The sequence below is a fragment of the Astyanax mexicanus genome, chromosome 1 (genome assembly GCF_023375975.1).
Source record: "Astyanax mexicanus isolate ESR-SI-001 chromosome 1, AstMex3_surface, whole genome shotgun sequence".
NCBI classification, from domain to species: domain Eukaryota; kingdom Metazoa; phylum Chordata; class Actinopteri; order Characiformes; family Acestrorhamphidae; genus Astyanax; species Astyanax mexicanus.
Window position 1 is genome coordinate 7,019,259 of NC_064408.1, and position 15,953 is coordinate 7,035,211.

General features: G+C 37.2%; 1 protein-coding gene across 1 annotated transcript in view; it reads right to left on the minus strand.

The window, feature by feature from the left end:
- LOC103040342 (pappalysin-1) overlaps positions 1–15,953 on the minus strand; it is a 236,254-nt gene that overhangs the window by 42,693 nt on the left and 177,608 nt on the right. Inside the window, exon 20 of the mRNA XM_049465816.1 lies at positions 10,880–10,992. Within this exon, the coding sequence (XP_049321773.1) occupies positions 10,880–10,992 (113 nt within the window). The remainder of the gene's footprint in view (positions 1–10,879; positions 10,993–15,953) is intronic.

Sequence of the window (15,953 nt, forward strand, 5' to 3'; positions counted from 1 at the left end):
TTTATTGTAATTATATCATGTTTGTGGGTGATTTCACCCCAAAGCCGCATTAAACTGTTCCAATACGTAAGTGCGACCAAAGAATCAGAATCTGCAGGCAGTCCCTTGTTATCAGCCATTTCCGTCTACATGCCATTTCTTTTTCTCTCCACTAATCACGTTAAGAATATACAAAACATGTCAGCTCCTGCCTTAGATAAACACTTACACATTATTCTCACAAGAATTCACGTTATAAAATGTTATTTCTGGTAGCAAACTAATAGAAGCTTATAAAAAGCTGTTCTGTTTGAAGGGATTTCAAGGACGCAGCTGATGTATCCTTCCTGGCCTTCAGTTACACACCATTCTCTGTGAAGCATTTAGGAGCTCTTATCTGGGGTTCTGTTAACTTGTAGTTTCTGAGGCTGATAACTCTGATGAACTCATCCTGTACAACAGAGGAAACTCTTGCTCTTCTTTTCCTGGGGCGGTCCTAATGAGTGCCAGTTCCATCATTATAATGGTTTTGATGGTCTTTGCAGTGACTGCACTTGAGGATACTTTCAAAGTTCTTGAAAAGTTTTGTTTAAATGTTTTTTTTTCTTTACTTATTTGATGCTCTGAAACACATTAAGAGGCAAGAAATTGAAGTAATTACTGTAACTCTTGATGAGTTCAGCACAGCTGTTAACTGAAAGCTTGAATTTCAGGTGACTCTATCTCATAAAACTGACTGAGAAAATCTATCAGAGATGTGCAAAGCTGTTCATCTATTTTTGAAGAATTTAATATAAAACATATATAATATGTTTTTCTTCAAAATTTTAAAATAATGAAAAACGCCAATGGTACCAAAAGGTTCATGGTTATCTATCTGCTCCACAAAATGCTATACTATTGATTGTATAGCTGTACTTAAATGCATTCATTAGAAAAAACAGTGTCCACAAACATTTGGCCAGCTATCGGCAGCATCCAGGCTGCACGCTCCATCTCCCTCTCTCTTTTTTTTTTTTCTTCCAGGCTCCGGCCTGCATTACATCATCCTCTCAGCCGTCTGCGCAGCCCCAAATCCAATCAGTCCAGCATGCGCCCTCCATTTAAGCCTGCCCACTGCATCACTCCCCATATCCCCGCTATCAAATTTAGCTCCTAGCCCTTTTAATAAAGGTTGAGGCTATTAATTAGAGGTTAATATTAGCCCTCCCCTCCAGCAGAGCCCGGCATGAACAATCACCCCGGCCCCTCGGTCCACGCCCGCATTACGTAAGGGCTCTGCCGAGCGCCGGCTAATATCTGCATATCAGCAAAGAGTGCGCGGCGGAGTTCTGCTGATACCAGGGAGGCCAGTAAGTGAGGAGAACGAGTGGGGATTCTAAGTAGGTCAGCAGAAGAACCTGAAACAAATCACTCCGGGGTGGGGGGTGATTCGTCATGATTACTGATTAAGGGGGCTAAAATAGCCCGAGTCAGCAAAACAATGGACTGGATATCTGGACTGGTCTGCAGGACTGCTGCAAAAAAAACTCTACACAGCATCTGCAGAGAAGCTTCTCAGCTAATAAAACCATTATAAAAGCAGTGCTAGCTTAATATTAGATTTTAACCACTATTTAGAATGTTTTTGGTTGAGTCTACAAGCCTGACCAATCTTGTTGAATAGGATGACCTAGCTGGTCAACCTTGGGAATATCATTGAACAGTATGACCAAGCTGGTTGACCAATCCATCTGAAGACTGCTTTGGTCAACGAAAACGAATAGAATGACTAAGCTGATTGACCATCATGACTTGAATGATCAAGCTAGTTGACCAGTATGACTAGTATGGCCAAGCTGGTTGACCAATCCATCTGAAGATTGTTTTGTTCAACGAAAATGAATAGAATGACTAAGCTGATTGACCATCATGACCAATCCAGCTAATGATTGCGCTGATACGCCAGCATTTCATGATCAAGTTGGTTGACTAGTAGAATAATTCCAGCTCAGGATTGGTCTGATTGGTTAATAGTATCAAAAAGACCAAGCTTGTCAACCAGCAAGACCAGCATGGCCAAGCTTGTTGGCAAGCATGATCAACATAGCCATGTTGGTTGATTAGCATAACTAGCTTGACCATGCTAGTTGAACAGTATGACCGAGCTGCCTGACTAGCATGACTATGATGGTCAAGCTGAGAACTGCCAAGCTGGTTCACTAGCATGACTACCATGACCTAGCAGTTGACTAGAATGACTAGGATGACATAACAGGTCAACCAGCAAGACCAACATAGGCAACAGGCAAAATATGCTATAAATTCCATGCCCAAGTTGGTTGAACAATGACCAAGCTTGACTGAGCTGGATGAACACCATGACTAGAATGACCAAGCCAGATGACTAGCATGAATACCATCAGATTTTAGATAACAGATTTTTGGGATTTACAGTAGTTCTTGTGTTTCCACTGGTGGAGCATTAATTACCCTCTTGTTGTTGGGTTGGAGGGTGGATAAGGATATTTTTTCTAAGAGAACCACTGCTCATTGTGGCAATTTCTACTTCCAATGCTCTCTTCCTGTTTTTAATAAAGTTGTTAAACAGGACTATGATCTTATCTCTTTTCTCTACACCAGATGACTCTTTACTAATATTATACAAGAGTAGGCTAGATTAAAAACACTGAGGAGTAGATTTAAGGTAACAATGTCTAGAATTGCAAAATGCACACTTTTTTATTTTATATAAACACTTTTGATCGTTTTTAAGAGTTGACTAAACAAGTTAGATGAGTAGCATGATTAGCACGGAAAAAGCTGGTTGAACAGTATGACCAAGTTTGACCATGATGGTTGACTAGACTAAATAACATGACCAAGCTGGCTGATCAGCAAGATCAACATGGCCAAGCTAGCATGACTAGCATGACCAAGCTGGTTAAACAATATGACCAGTATGGTCATGACCAGTATGGCCAAGCTGGTTGACCAATCCAGCTAAAGATTGTTCTGTCAACCAGCAAGCCAAAAATAGCCAAGCTGGTTGACTAGCATAACTAGCATGGCCAAGCTTGTTGGCAAATATGGTAAGCACAGGCAAGCTGGTGGACAAGCAGGACTAGCTTGGATGACTTGCATGATTAGCATGACCAGGACGACCTAGCTGGTCAACCAGCAAGCTGGCTGACTAGCATGGTTGACTAGCATGACTGGAATGGCTAAGCTGGTTGACCAATCCAGCTAAAGATTGGTCTGTTCAACAAGCATGACTAGCATATTACAGGTTGTCCAGCATGACCAATCCAGGATCCAGGATTTCTCTGGCAATTCTAGAACTTTTAAGCTTGTTGACTAGCATGACCTAGCTGGTTCACTAGCATGGCCAAACTGGTTGACCAATCCAGCTAAAGATTGGTCTGGTCAACCAGCAAGACCTGTTTGACTAGAATGGTCAAGCTGATTGCAGCTTTTCGACTACCTTGACTGTTAAGGACCAGCTTAGACCATCCAAACGAGCTAAAACCAGTAAAAACTGGTCTTGAGCTGGATTGTTAGCAACCAGCTAACAATGTATGGTTAGTAGAACATTTTCTGAATGTTACAATTAACGTTCTTAGAATGCTCAAATATACCAAGTTTCTTGATATTCTTAAAAAAATTGTATTAATTGCTTCTTAACGTTCTAGAAACGATTCTGCAACATCATTTCAATGTATATTTTTTCATTTTTAGTTTTGGAAATGGCATTTTATCCCTTTATTTCTATAAGGTTAGCAGGCTAACTTTCCTGGAACCTTTTTAAAATGTTGCTAAACATTCTTAAAATGTTCTATGTTAGCTGCGATGGTTCTAGTACCTTCAGAGAACTTTGGCAAAAAGCCTGGAGAAGCAACAATGTCAGCGGGCTGAACCTTGGTGAACTACACTACTGTACATCCACCTGATATGCTACAAGCTAGCAGCAGCTAATATTCCACTACTCAGCTGCACACACACACACACACACACACACACACACAAGCTGGTTCAATTTCACTAATCAATCACCAGTGTGTTGTTTCATTTCTTCTGAACAAATCTGCCGAGTCATCACAAAATCCCATCCAGAGGAAACTTGAGAAATAAATAAACGTCAGCAACAGTATTGATAACAATAAAGCAACAACAACAACAACAGTTCACCAGGACGAGACACAATGTCTATGTACTGTATATAACTACACTGACGTACCAGATGTCATTGCACTGTCCCGTGACTTTTGCCATGTCACATGAAAGCTAAAGAACATTGAATTAACCTGTGGGATATAAAAGTTTTTTAGTTCATTTATTAATATTTTATTGTATTATGTAAAAGTTTATATATATATATATATATATATATATATATATATATATATATATATATATATATATATATATATATACAAATATTATTATTATTATTATTATTATTATTATTATTATTATTATTATTATATTTTAACTTTGTATTTTTTTTTTATTCTGTTTCTGAAATGCCTTTAAAATTACACATAGCACCAAACAAAGAATTACTTATGTTTTTATATATGTCTTTATTTGAGCCAAAAAAATATTTATATTTTTTATTTTAGTTGTTTATTTGATTCTATTATTATTATTATTATTATTATTATTATTATTATTATTATTATTATTATTATTATTATTATTTGTATCATTGTTATTTAGATTTTTTTTAGTTAATTTCTATTTTTATTATATTATGTAAAAGTTAATTTTAGCTTAATTTGAATACATTTTTTGTTGTAATAATCTTATCTTTTTTGATCAAATTTTTTTATTGATTAAACCAAGTTATATTTTGTTCTTTAAATTTATTTACAAAGTTTAAATAGATTAATTTATAGTAAAGTATATTTCTAGATGTTTCTAGAAGAGCCTTTTTTTAATTTCTAAATTTTTATGTCACCTATTCATTTTACCTGTCTATAAATAGCAGTCGCAGTGATGCAGTTTTACACATTGGTATTCTTATTTGTAATTCTAAGTTTCTGGAACCTAAAAAGATAATTCTTTGTTTTTTTACACTAAGCAGGTTTTAATTAACCCAAATAGCAAAGAGAAATAAAAATGCATGCAGTGTAAGAGTCCTGGTCTCGGGAGGTTAAATTAAACTGTATAACTCTGTGTATATTTGATTGAGCAGCGTGCTGGAGGCAGGCGGCGAGTGTCAGGTGAGCATGTCCTTGCGCAGGAGCGCTACGAGGAACAGGTGCTGTGGAATTCAGACGCCATCGATTGACATGGAGCGGCGCGGGTGGCGAGCTGCAGGCAGATGCGAAGCACCTATTGATCTTACCTCAGCTTAACCCCCCTGGCCCGCTTCAGCGCCATCGATTCAGGCTCCTCTTCCCCCAGCAGGCCAGATCCACCCCCCACCGCACACGCCAGATCAATTTCACCAATCAATCACCAACGTGTCATCTCATTTCTCCAGCCCAAAATGGCTGACTGGACAAGAATTTCCCATCGGAGAGAGGTAACACGAGCGATACGGCAACGGTGAGAACAATATTAGTAATAATCAGAACAACAACAATACATAATAAAACTACTGAGAAAACAAAATGTCCAGCAAGTTTTAACAAATTTCATTGATATGTACTTTTTTTTTGCACATTGAGGTAGAGTCCCCTGGAATGTTTAGCTTTCAGTTAACAGCTGTGCTGAACTCGTCAAGAGTTAATGAAACTTGAATTTCTTGTCTCTTAATAAAGTGTTTGAGAGCATCAGTTAAGGTAAAGTAGTGAAGAGGTAGAGTTACAGGTATACAGTGAATAATAGCTCTATTTGAGTAATGTTCTAATCCATATGATGGAACTGGCACTCATCAGGACCGCCCCAGAAAAGGAAGAGCAAGAGTTACCTTTGTTGCACAGGATAAGTTCATTAGATTTATCAGCTTCAAAAAAACGCAAGTTAAAAGAACAGCTTTTGCTGGATATTAGATTAAATAACAAAGTTTTACCGAATTTCAGTGATTCCCAAGGCCTAATCCAGTTCTATCGTCCCTTCATTTTGCACATTAACGCCTACAGGTAAAGTCAGCTTTATGAGGTAGAGTCACCTGGAATGTTTAGCTTTAAGTTAACAGCTGTGCTGAACTCATCAAGAGTAAATTAAAATTGATTTTTTAGTCTCTTAATAAAGTGTTTGAGAGCATCAGTTAAGGTAAAGTAGTGAAGAGGTAGAGTTACAGGTATACAGTGAATAATAGCTCTATTTGAGTAATGCTCTAATCCATATTATGAGAAGCAAGAACTACTCAACTAAGTAAAGAATAAAAAATACTTTAAGAAAAAATGAAGGTTGGTCAATTTCAAAACATTTCAAGAACTTTGAAAGTATCCTCAAATGCAGTCGCCATAAAAGACCATCAAAAATGTTATAATGATGATGAAACTGGCACTCATCAGGACCGCCCCAGAAAAGGAAGTGCAAGAGTTACCTTTGTTGCACAGGATAAGTTCAGTAGATCAGCCTCAAAAATATGCAAGTTAACAGCACAGCTTTTGCTGGATATTAGATTAAATAAATTTTACCGAATTTTAGTGATTCCCAAGGCCTAATTTCTTTCCATTGTCCCTTGATCCTACCACTTGGCTCCACCCCTTCATTTTGCACATTCCCGCTTAGAGGTAAAGTAGTCAGCTTTTTGAGATAGAGTCACCTGGAATGTTTAGCTTTCAGTTAACAGCTGGGCTGAACTCATCAAGAGTTAATTAAACTTGAATTTCTTGTCTCTTAAAAAAAGTGTTTGAGAGCATCAACTGTAAAGTAGTGAAGAGGTAGAGTTACAGGTATACAGTGAATAGCTCTAAAAAATGAAGGTCAGTCAATCCGAAACATTTCAAAGACCATCAAAAAAAGTTATGTTAATGAAGAAACTGGCACTCATCAGGGCTGCAAGTTAATAGCACAATTTTTTGCTGGACATTAGATTGTATAACAACATTTTTCAAGACATTTCCAAGTCCCAATTCCTTTTCAATGTCCCTTGCCCCTACCACTTGGCTCTACCCCTTTATTTTGCACATTCACCCCTAGGGGTAAATGATCCCAGTTCTTGTTGGGATAGAGGGGTAGGGTACAGTGTTAGGGCTACATGGCCACTCTAAGAGGAGGATGTGTAATAGTCGGCAGGGTCACATTCATTAAATGAAAAGAGTGACTTTTTATAAAAACACTGCATTCCAGCATGAGAACCTTATCCCATCTGTGAAACATGGTGGTGGTAGTAACATGGTTTGGGCTTGTTTTGTTGCATGTGAGCCAGAACAGCTTGCCTTCGTTGATGCAACAACGAATTCTGAATTAAATCAGATAATTCTAAAGGAAAATTTCAGTGCATCTGTTCTGTCCATGAACTCAATCACAGAAGGAACTGGGTCACGCAGCAAGACAATGACCTTTAGTACATTTAGTACAAGTCATTCTACCAAAGAACGGTTAAAGAAAAATGGCCAAGTCAAAGACAAAAGACTGTTGAAGCTGATTTGCAGGGAGGAATAAGTTAAAAGTCCTCCTAAGCCATTGTGCAGAACTGATTAACAGTTACCACAAGCCATGAAAGCAAGGGTTCACATATTTTTGCCACTCACAAATACGTAATATTGGATCATTTTCCTCAATAAATACAGGTATATGGCTCTCCAAAACCATCACTGACCATCAGTAAATGTAGCATTTCATTTGGAAATCGAGGGACCAAGGAACTGCTGACAACTGCTAAAAAATTTTTGGGAAATGCGTATTTCATTTTCCAGCAGGACTTGGCACACTGCCAAAAGTACCAAATGGTCTTATATAATATTCTTATTTTTTGAGATAATCATCAACAATAAAATAAATAAATAAAGACTTAAAATAAATCACTGTGTGTAATACTTTTTTGTGTGTAAAATTTTACAATAATTTAGGTAATATTTAAACTTTAGAAATATAAAGTATCATCGTAAGAACTAGATGTAGACTAATAAAAAAAACCGAAACAATACTGCTCTTTCTGAACATAAAAATTGGAGCCAAAACCTTCAGAACAGCTTTAACGAATTTCAGTGATTAAATCTCATTTGCGAAAGCAAATCAGCCAAGGGTTTATTTAGCGTTATGCTACCACACCTTTCACCATTATGCTTCTTATCACTGTTTAAAGTCCCAGTTTAAAGATATCTAAAGCTCTCACGGTGCGCCCAATGGTTAGTGTTTAATGTTTACACAGACAGGTGTTACCCAAAACCCCAAACCTGCCCCAGACGAGCTCTGAAACCTGCCCCCCAGCCAACTCCGGCGCTCAGCGCTAAACCAATATAATACTCCTGACAGGTAAATGCATATCAAGCTGTTCTATTAGTGCCTGTAATAGGGTCATTTTTGAAATTATAGTGATTACCGACGGCTTTTTAACTTTTACGACTTGGCCTCCGCCTCGTCGTGGTTCAAATGAGTTCAGAGATTACTGTAATGGTACCCTGTTTTTCCAATGCTGGGTAATTGGTTAGGCTGGTGCACGCCTGACTGTGCGTCTAATGAACGATAATTGAATGAGGGCCGGGGCAGACGACTATGACATCCAGTTAGAAACTGAAAACACACGGCCCGCACGCACACACTGAGGGCCCAGAGTGTACCAGCACTTACGCTTTCGCTAAATTACGACTTTAATGTTTGCATTATTGCTCAGACTGACTTTTCCCCTCGTATTTGTCGGGCTCTAGACGTCTGTTGACCTGTAAACCTTTGAGTATCACAAGGTAAACTGTTGAACCGACTTGCCCAAAGTCGTATAACAGCAGTACGTAAGTTAACCCTGAAGTGTTTCCTGAAAGCATCTTGCGAGGGCTTGTGGAAAACTGCTAAACCAAGCACTTTTTATGTCTTTCTCTCTTTTAGCAATGGTTTCCCTCTGGCCACTCTTCCATAAAAGCCAGATTTGTGGAGTGGATCTCTGCAGCTCCTCTAGAGTGACCATAGGTCTCTTGGCTGCATCTCTAAATAGTGCTCTACTTGCACAATCTGTCAGTTTTGGTGGACAAACAGTAAAAACAGTTGTAAAATGCTTTTTCGGGTTTATTTTTGGGGATGGTTGTGGAGATCAAACCTTACAGATTATTTTACCTGAGCTGTGGATTTCCGCAGCTACTCCAGAGTGACCATGGGTCTCTTAGCTACTTCTCTGACCAGTGATTTACTTGCTCAATCTTTCAGTTTGGGTGGACAAATGGCCATGTCTTGGTAGGTTTGTAGAAACAGTAGTAAAATGCTTTTTGGGTTCATTTTTGGGGATGGTTGTGGAGTGCACACCTTACAGATTCTCCAACCTGAACTGTGGATCTCTGCAGCTCCTCCAGAGTGACCATGGGTCTCTTGGTTGCATCTCTTAATAGTGCTCTACTAGCTGGATCTGTCAGTTTGGGTGGACAAATGGCCATGTCTTGGTAGGTTTGTAGAAACAGTAGTAAAATGCTTTTTGGGTTCATTTTTGGGGGACGGTTGTGGAGATCAAACCTTACAGATTATTTTACCTGAGCTGTGGATCTCTGCTGCTCCTCCAGAGTGACCATGGGTCTCTAGGCTGCATCTCTAAATAGTTCTCTACTTGCTCGATCTGTCAGTTTGGGTGGACAAACGGCTATTTCCTTGGTAAGTTTGTAGAAACAGTTGTAGAACACTTTTTCGGGTTCATTTATTTCTTTGGTTGGGGAGTGCACACCTTACAGATTATTTCACCTGAGCTGTGGATCTCTGCAGCTCCTCCAGAGTGACCATGGGTCTCTTGGCTGCATCTCTTAATAGTGCTCTACTTGCTCGATCTGTCAGTTTGGGTGGACAAATGGTCTTGGTAGGTTTGTAGAAACAGTAGTAAAATGCTTTTTCGGGTCCATTTTTGTAGTCTGACCTGTCTGCTGAGTTCCGTGGTGTTAGAGTTTATGATGATGATTAGCACTGGATTTTATTTAGGGGTTTCAAATTAAAAATTTGAAAACCATTTATGCAGCGCTCTAATTTGGCCCACTTTGTGGTAAACACATGATCAATCAGGTTTGTGGATGGTAGAGTGAATGGGTGCCATTATCTCAGGATGCCTTCATGTCTATGTTACCTTCTGGCACGTTCCTTTTTGTTAGGCTGACTTCCTACTTCCTTCACCTGACTCTGATGGATGTTGCATTGTAAAAAAGTGCTTTTTTAAGATTTGATTTGCTTTTATTTGATTTAATGACCCTATTCAAAATAAAGAGTGTTTCTACGCTTCTTAGCGAATCACGTCTAGACGTTTCCAAATTATAAAGGAATTATGAATCACCGTCCGATCGGCTCTTAGCTCCTGAACATCTCCTGAAAGGTCATGCCACACTCCAGATCTAAAGGCTTAGGTTTGTGGATGGTAGAGTGGATGGGTGCCATTGTCTCAGGACACCTTCATGTCTATATTTCCTTCTGGCACCTTGTGTTTAGTTCCGTTCAGTTCTCTACACTCCATAAATCCAATCAGAATGTATTTCATCTCTTTATATTTCTTAATTTCTCTGGTAAGTTAATGACTTCCCACCTCCTTGACCTGACTCTGATGGATGCCGAGTTGTAAAAAGTGATTTATTAATAGATTTCATTTGCTTTGATTTGATGACCCAACTCAAAATAAGCGGAGTGTTTCTACGCTTCTTAGCGAATCACGTCTAGACGTTTCGGAATAATAAAGGAATTATGAATCACCGTCCGATCGGCTCCTGAAAGCTCACGCCGCGCTCCAGATCTGGAGGCTCAGTGCAACATTCCCCCGGCTGGATCTCAGAGGAAACGTTCTTTTGTGAAGTGCATGTGCGTGTGAGTGTGTGTGTGTTGTCCTGGGAGACAGAGGAAAACACACCATGACTTTGGGAGGGTTCATCCAGTGGTGCTCCAGGACGTTGCTAGCTGTCATGTTGTCGGGGAGGATGACCACGTCGTTGTTGTCTCGGCACGAAACATCACACTCCGCTCCTATATGAGAGAGAGAGAGACAAGAAAATAAAATATATAAACAATATATATTTTTGTGTTGTAGTATCAAGTAGACTCAGCAAGTCACTCTGTTTGAAGGTACAAAAATCTTTTTTTCATTCACAAACCAAAATACTATGTGAAGCATTAAGGCAGCTCTTATCTGGGGTGCTGTGCTAATGAGTGCCAGTTTCATCATCATAACATTTTGGATAGTCTTTTTTGCAACTGTACTTGAGGGTACTTTTTTCGGATTGACTGATCTTAAAACTTTACCCTCCTATTATGTTCATTTGTCAAAAACAAGCAGTGGTGTTCCCTGTTCATATTGACCCGTCGCATGTTTAATTATCCAAAAGATATCTGAAAAAAATCCTAAAAAGCTGTGTGAATAATTAATTATAAACTCCATTACTAATTATTATCAATATATTTAATGGTAACACTTTACTTGGATGGTCCATTTTATGGCCTCTTTGATGCTGAACTGACATTCAACTAACATTCAACTACATGTCTATTAAATGAAAATGAACTAAATGGTGAAAGTAAATGATTGTCTATTGAATATAATCCTACATTCAACTCTAACCCAAACGCTTATCTTAATATTTTAGGATTGGGTTTAGGGTTAGATTTTAAGTTTAGGTTAGGGTTAGGTGTAGGGTTAGATTTTATGGTTGATTAAGGGTTAAGGTTAGGGTTAGATGTAGGGTTTGATTGTATGGTTGATTAATGGTTAAGGTTAGGGTTAGGTGTAGGGTTCGATTTTATGGTTGATTAAGGGTTAAGGTTAGGGTTAGGTGTAGGGTTAGATTTTATGGTTGATTAATGGTTAAGGTTAGGGTTAGGTGTAGGGTTAGATTTTAAGTTTAGGTTAAGGTTAGGGTAAGTGTTAGGTGTAGGGTTTGATTTTATGGTTGATTAAGGGTTAAGGTTAGGGTTAGGTGTAGGGTTATATTTTAGGGTTGATTAAGGGTTAAGGTTAGGGTTAGGTGTAGGGTTAGGTTCTATTTTGAATCATTTACATTAAACATAGGGTTAAGTTAAATTTAATGGACATTCAATTCAGTGTTAGTTGAATGTCAGTTGAGCATCAACAAGGCCATAAAATGGACCATCCAAGTAAAGTGTTATATTATTAATATTTAGTGCAATAGTGTAAGAGCAGAACTGTGCTCTTACTCTGCTAATTGAACCTTCACACTCTTACTGCTCTTACTGGTGCAATGTGCAATTAATGAAGATTGGCCAGCAGGCTACTCCAATTTAGCCATGAAACCTCCCACACTAAAATGATGACAGGTGTTTCAGTTTCATTGTGCAAACAGTGTATATCATCAAAAAAAGAATATTTGCATAAATTACATAAATAATTGAACAAACTGAATTGAACTTAAATACAGCCCATATTTCTCCATAAGCGTATCTGAATTCTGTCAGAGCGTGATGGTTTTATGTTCCACAGAGTGAGCTATGACAGATTATTACACCCTCAGAGGAAATCCATAAGCAACATCATATGGACTACTTTTTTTTCAAACACTGATTCATTGTGTAGCGCTGAGCTGAACTTTACTATCAGAGGGGATTTCCTCTCGGAAAATGTTACTGGAATATAGCCAGGCTCAATATTTCAACATGTCTAGAGTTTAGACTTTTATATAGAGCCTAATTTTAACAGAAATTAGCCAATTATAGGCTTGATGACCAGCTGGTCAATCTGTATGACCATCATACACTGGGTTTTAACAGGGTAGCCTTTCAACTAAAGATGCATCTAAATATATATATATATATATATATAGAATATCATTGAAAAGTTACTTTTTGTTCAGTAATTCAGTTCAAAATGTGAAACTCATATATTGGTCCCACTTTATAATAAGTGTCACTAAGTACTATGTAGTTACACGGTAACAATCCATGTAACTACAGTGTAACTACTGATGAAGTACACATTGTTACAAAAAAAAAAAACATGTAAATAGCAGTTAAAGCATAGCAATGGCAAGTTAAAAAATAATAATGAACTGTAAAACTATTAAATTACAGTTTATAGTCTCATATATGACCATAACTTTTTAATAGTAAATAAAAAAATGGATCTTAGAAATCTATACCACTTGTTCTTGAAAATGTTTTATGGTTTGGTCTGAACAAATACTGCCTGAAAGATCCAAATTATTATGTGGATTAATAGTTATTTAGGTAACACTTTCTATGAATGTCATCTTTATTAGACGCTATAACCACATTCATAACATATTATAATGCATTCATTAGGCATTACAAACATGGCTATAAATGTTTATAAAAATGCATAACCCATTATAGCCATGTTTGTTAAGCATTATGACCTGTGATTATAATACATTATAAGCTGTGTTTATAATAAATATGTTAAAATAGTATATCTCTATCATTAACAATCTAGTCCTACAATGAAAGTCTGGCACTTTACTTAGAGCGCACAAAGACCTGTTATAATACATTATAACTGACTATAACTAATATTATATTCAAGACAAGAATAATTTATGAGTGGTTAATATATATACTGTATATAGGATTATTGAGGGTGTGTTTATAAGCTGGAAGCTGTTTTAGTCATGATAAAGTCTGCAAGCTGGGACTGAGTTTCTTGGTATTGATGTATAACATGTTATAAACACAGCAATTAATGCATTAAAATCACAGTTCATGATGCATAATAAACATGGCTATAATGAATTATACATTTTTATAAATAGGTATAGCCATGTTTATAATGCCTTATGAATGCATTATAACGTGTTATGAGTATGTTTATAGAGTCTTATAGAGATGACATTCAAAGAAAGTGTTACCACAATTTTTAACAAAATGTATTTACTTTTTTACATAAAATAATTAAAAGTAACTATGTAATTTTTACTCAAAGTACATTTTAAATTGAGTACTTTTTTTTTTACTTTTACTCGAGTAGATTTTTATATGGGTACTTTTACTTTTACTTGAGTAGAATTTTAGAAAAGTAAAGGTACTTTTACTTAATTACAATTTTTCAGTACTTTTTCCATCTCTGTTTATTACACACAGAGTGACCTATTTTAAGCATTTATTTCTATTCAATTAATAAAAATTGAAGATTGGCCACCAGGCTGCTCCAATTTAGCCATGAAACCTCCCACACTAAAAGTATACAGGTATTAGCATGCGTCCAAAACACTTTAAATGATACAAAGTGGCTATAACTCCAGCAGCCCATATATGGCGAGGCACGGCACTGTTATTCCACTGTAATGCTATCACTGTGGCAACACTTGCATACTTGCCTCCTGCCCTAGGTTGCGCTATGTGGCTCGGATTGATGTTTCTTATTTAATGGCAACATTTTAAAAGCATTACTTGGATAGATGATGTAGTTTTTTAGTATTGAAGCAAATCCTTTATACTGCTTTATAGTGCTTGCGTGGCTTAGATCTTTTATAGCGCTTGGATGGCTTAGAGACTTTGGCCGACTTTGGCTTCTTTCTCTCACTGTATCACCTAGCAGCCTGACTTTTGATATAGTAAAAAAAAAAGTTCAAATAGCGTACTTTTTTACCGTATTCCACCAAATATTGATTTCTGAACTCTTAATTCTTTCTACACTGTAAACCCATACATTGTTCGAACTCAAATTATTTAATTCTGTTTCACATAAAATTGGATATTTCTAAACAATACTCAACTATTTTGAGTTGAGTTAGTTGAACATTTGTGGGCACAAATGCTGTACTATTCAAACTGAGATCTTTGAGCTGAACTGAGTTCAGCTTCCTTTCTATTGGCTTCTGTAACAATCTATTTGCATATTGGGTGTAGTCAACAGTTTCTGACTAACGCTCACCATCAGTGTGTAGTGATTCCCCCTGGGCTACCTTAGAAATAAATCAACTTCCCCTTTAGTTGTAATAACTTGATGTTTTAATTTATGATAACTCAAGATTTCATTTCCCATTATTTAAAAAAAAAAGAGCAAATCAGCTGCCTTCAAAAAAGTTAAGTAAACTCAACTTATCTGGTCTTACAGTATAAAAAAATAAAAATAAATAAATCAACTTTCCCTTTAGTTGTAATAAGTTGATATTCTAAGTTATGCTAACTTAAGTTTTCATTACCCATTACCTTTTTAAGGCAACCGGTTTCCTCAATTTTTTTTAAGTAAATTCAACTTATCCAGGCTTACAGTGTACAAATAAATTCTCTAAATAACAATATTTCAATTTTGAATTTGGGAGAAATGTTGTCCGTAGTTTACAGAACAAAAACAGCAATGTTCATTTTACCTTTTGGATGAAGCTAAGATTCAACACCATTGACAAGTAGTCTTGTCCTGCTGTCCTGGTTACAATTCGGATCATAATGTGTATTCATATACTCTATATAATCTATGCTGCACTTTTTGGACTATAAGGTCCACCAGGTTATAAGACACATTAACTGACACTAGTAAGGATGCCTACATTGAAGTGAGCAATGGTGTCACCATGTTTCCCTTCTAATGTGGAAGCTGGGGGAAGTGAATGAAGTAAACAAAACAGTAATTCTTAAAAAAAAAAACATTTTCTTTCAAAGTCAAACGAGTACTGGATGCTAATCTACACAGAAGATTTCTCTCCTGTTTATTTGGGTGAGTAAAGCACTTCCGTTTACTTACAGTAAGCTTAGATTTCCAATATTATGTCTAAGGGTGAGTTGAAGTCAGTAAAGTTTCTCCAGCACTATGGCTGGGAGCAGCAGCATTAGCATTACCCACTCGATAGTGCTAGACTGAGGAAACCTAAATGTTCCGGTAACCTTTGGATATACAGGGGTTGGACAATGAAACTGAAACACCTGGTTTTAGAGCACAATAATTTATTGTGGTGACGGACAGTTCTGGTGGAAACAGGAGAGTTGAGGTGCACATTGAATTCTGCCGTGATTTGATCAGC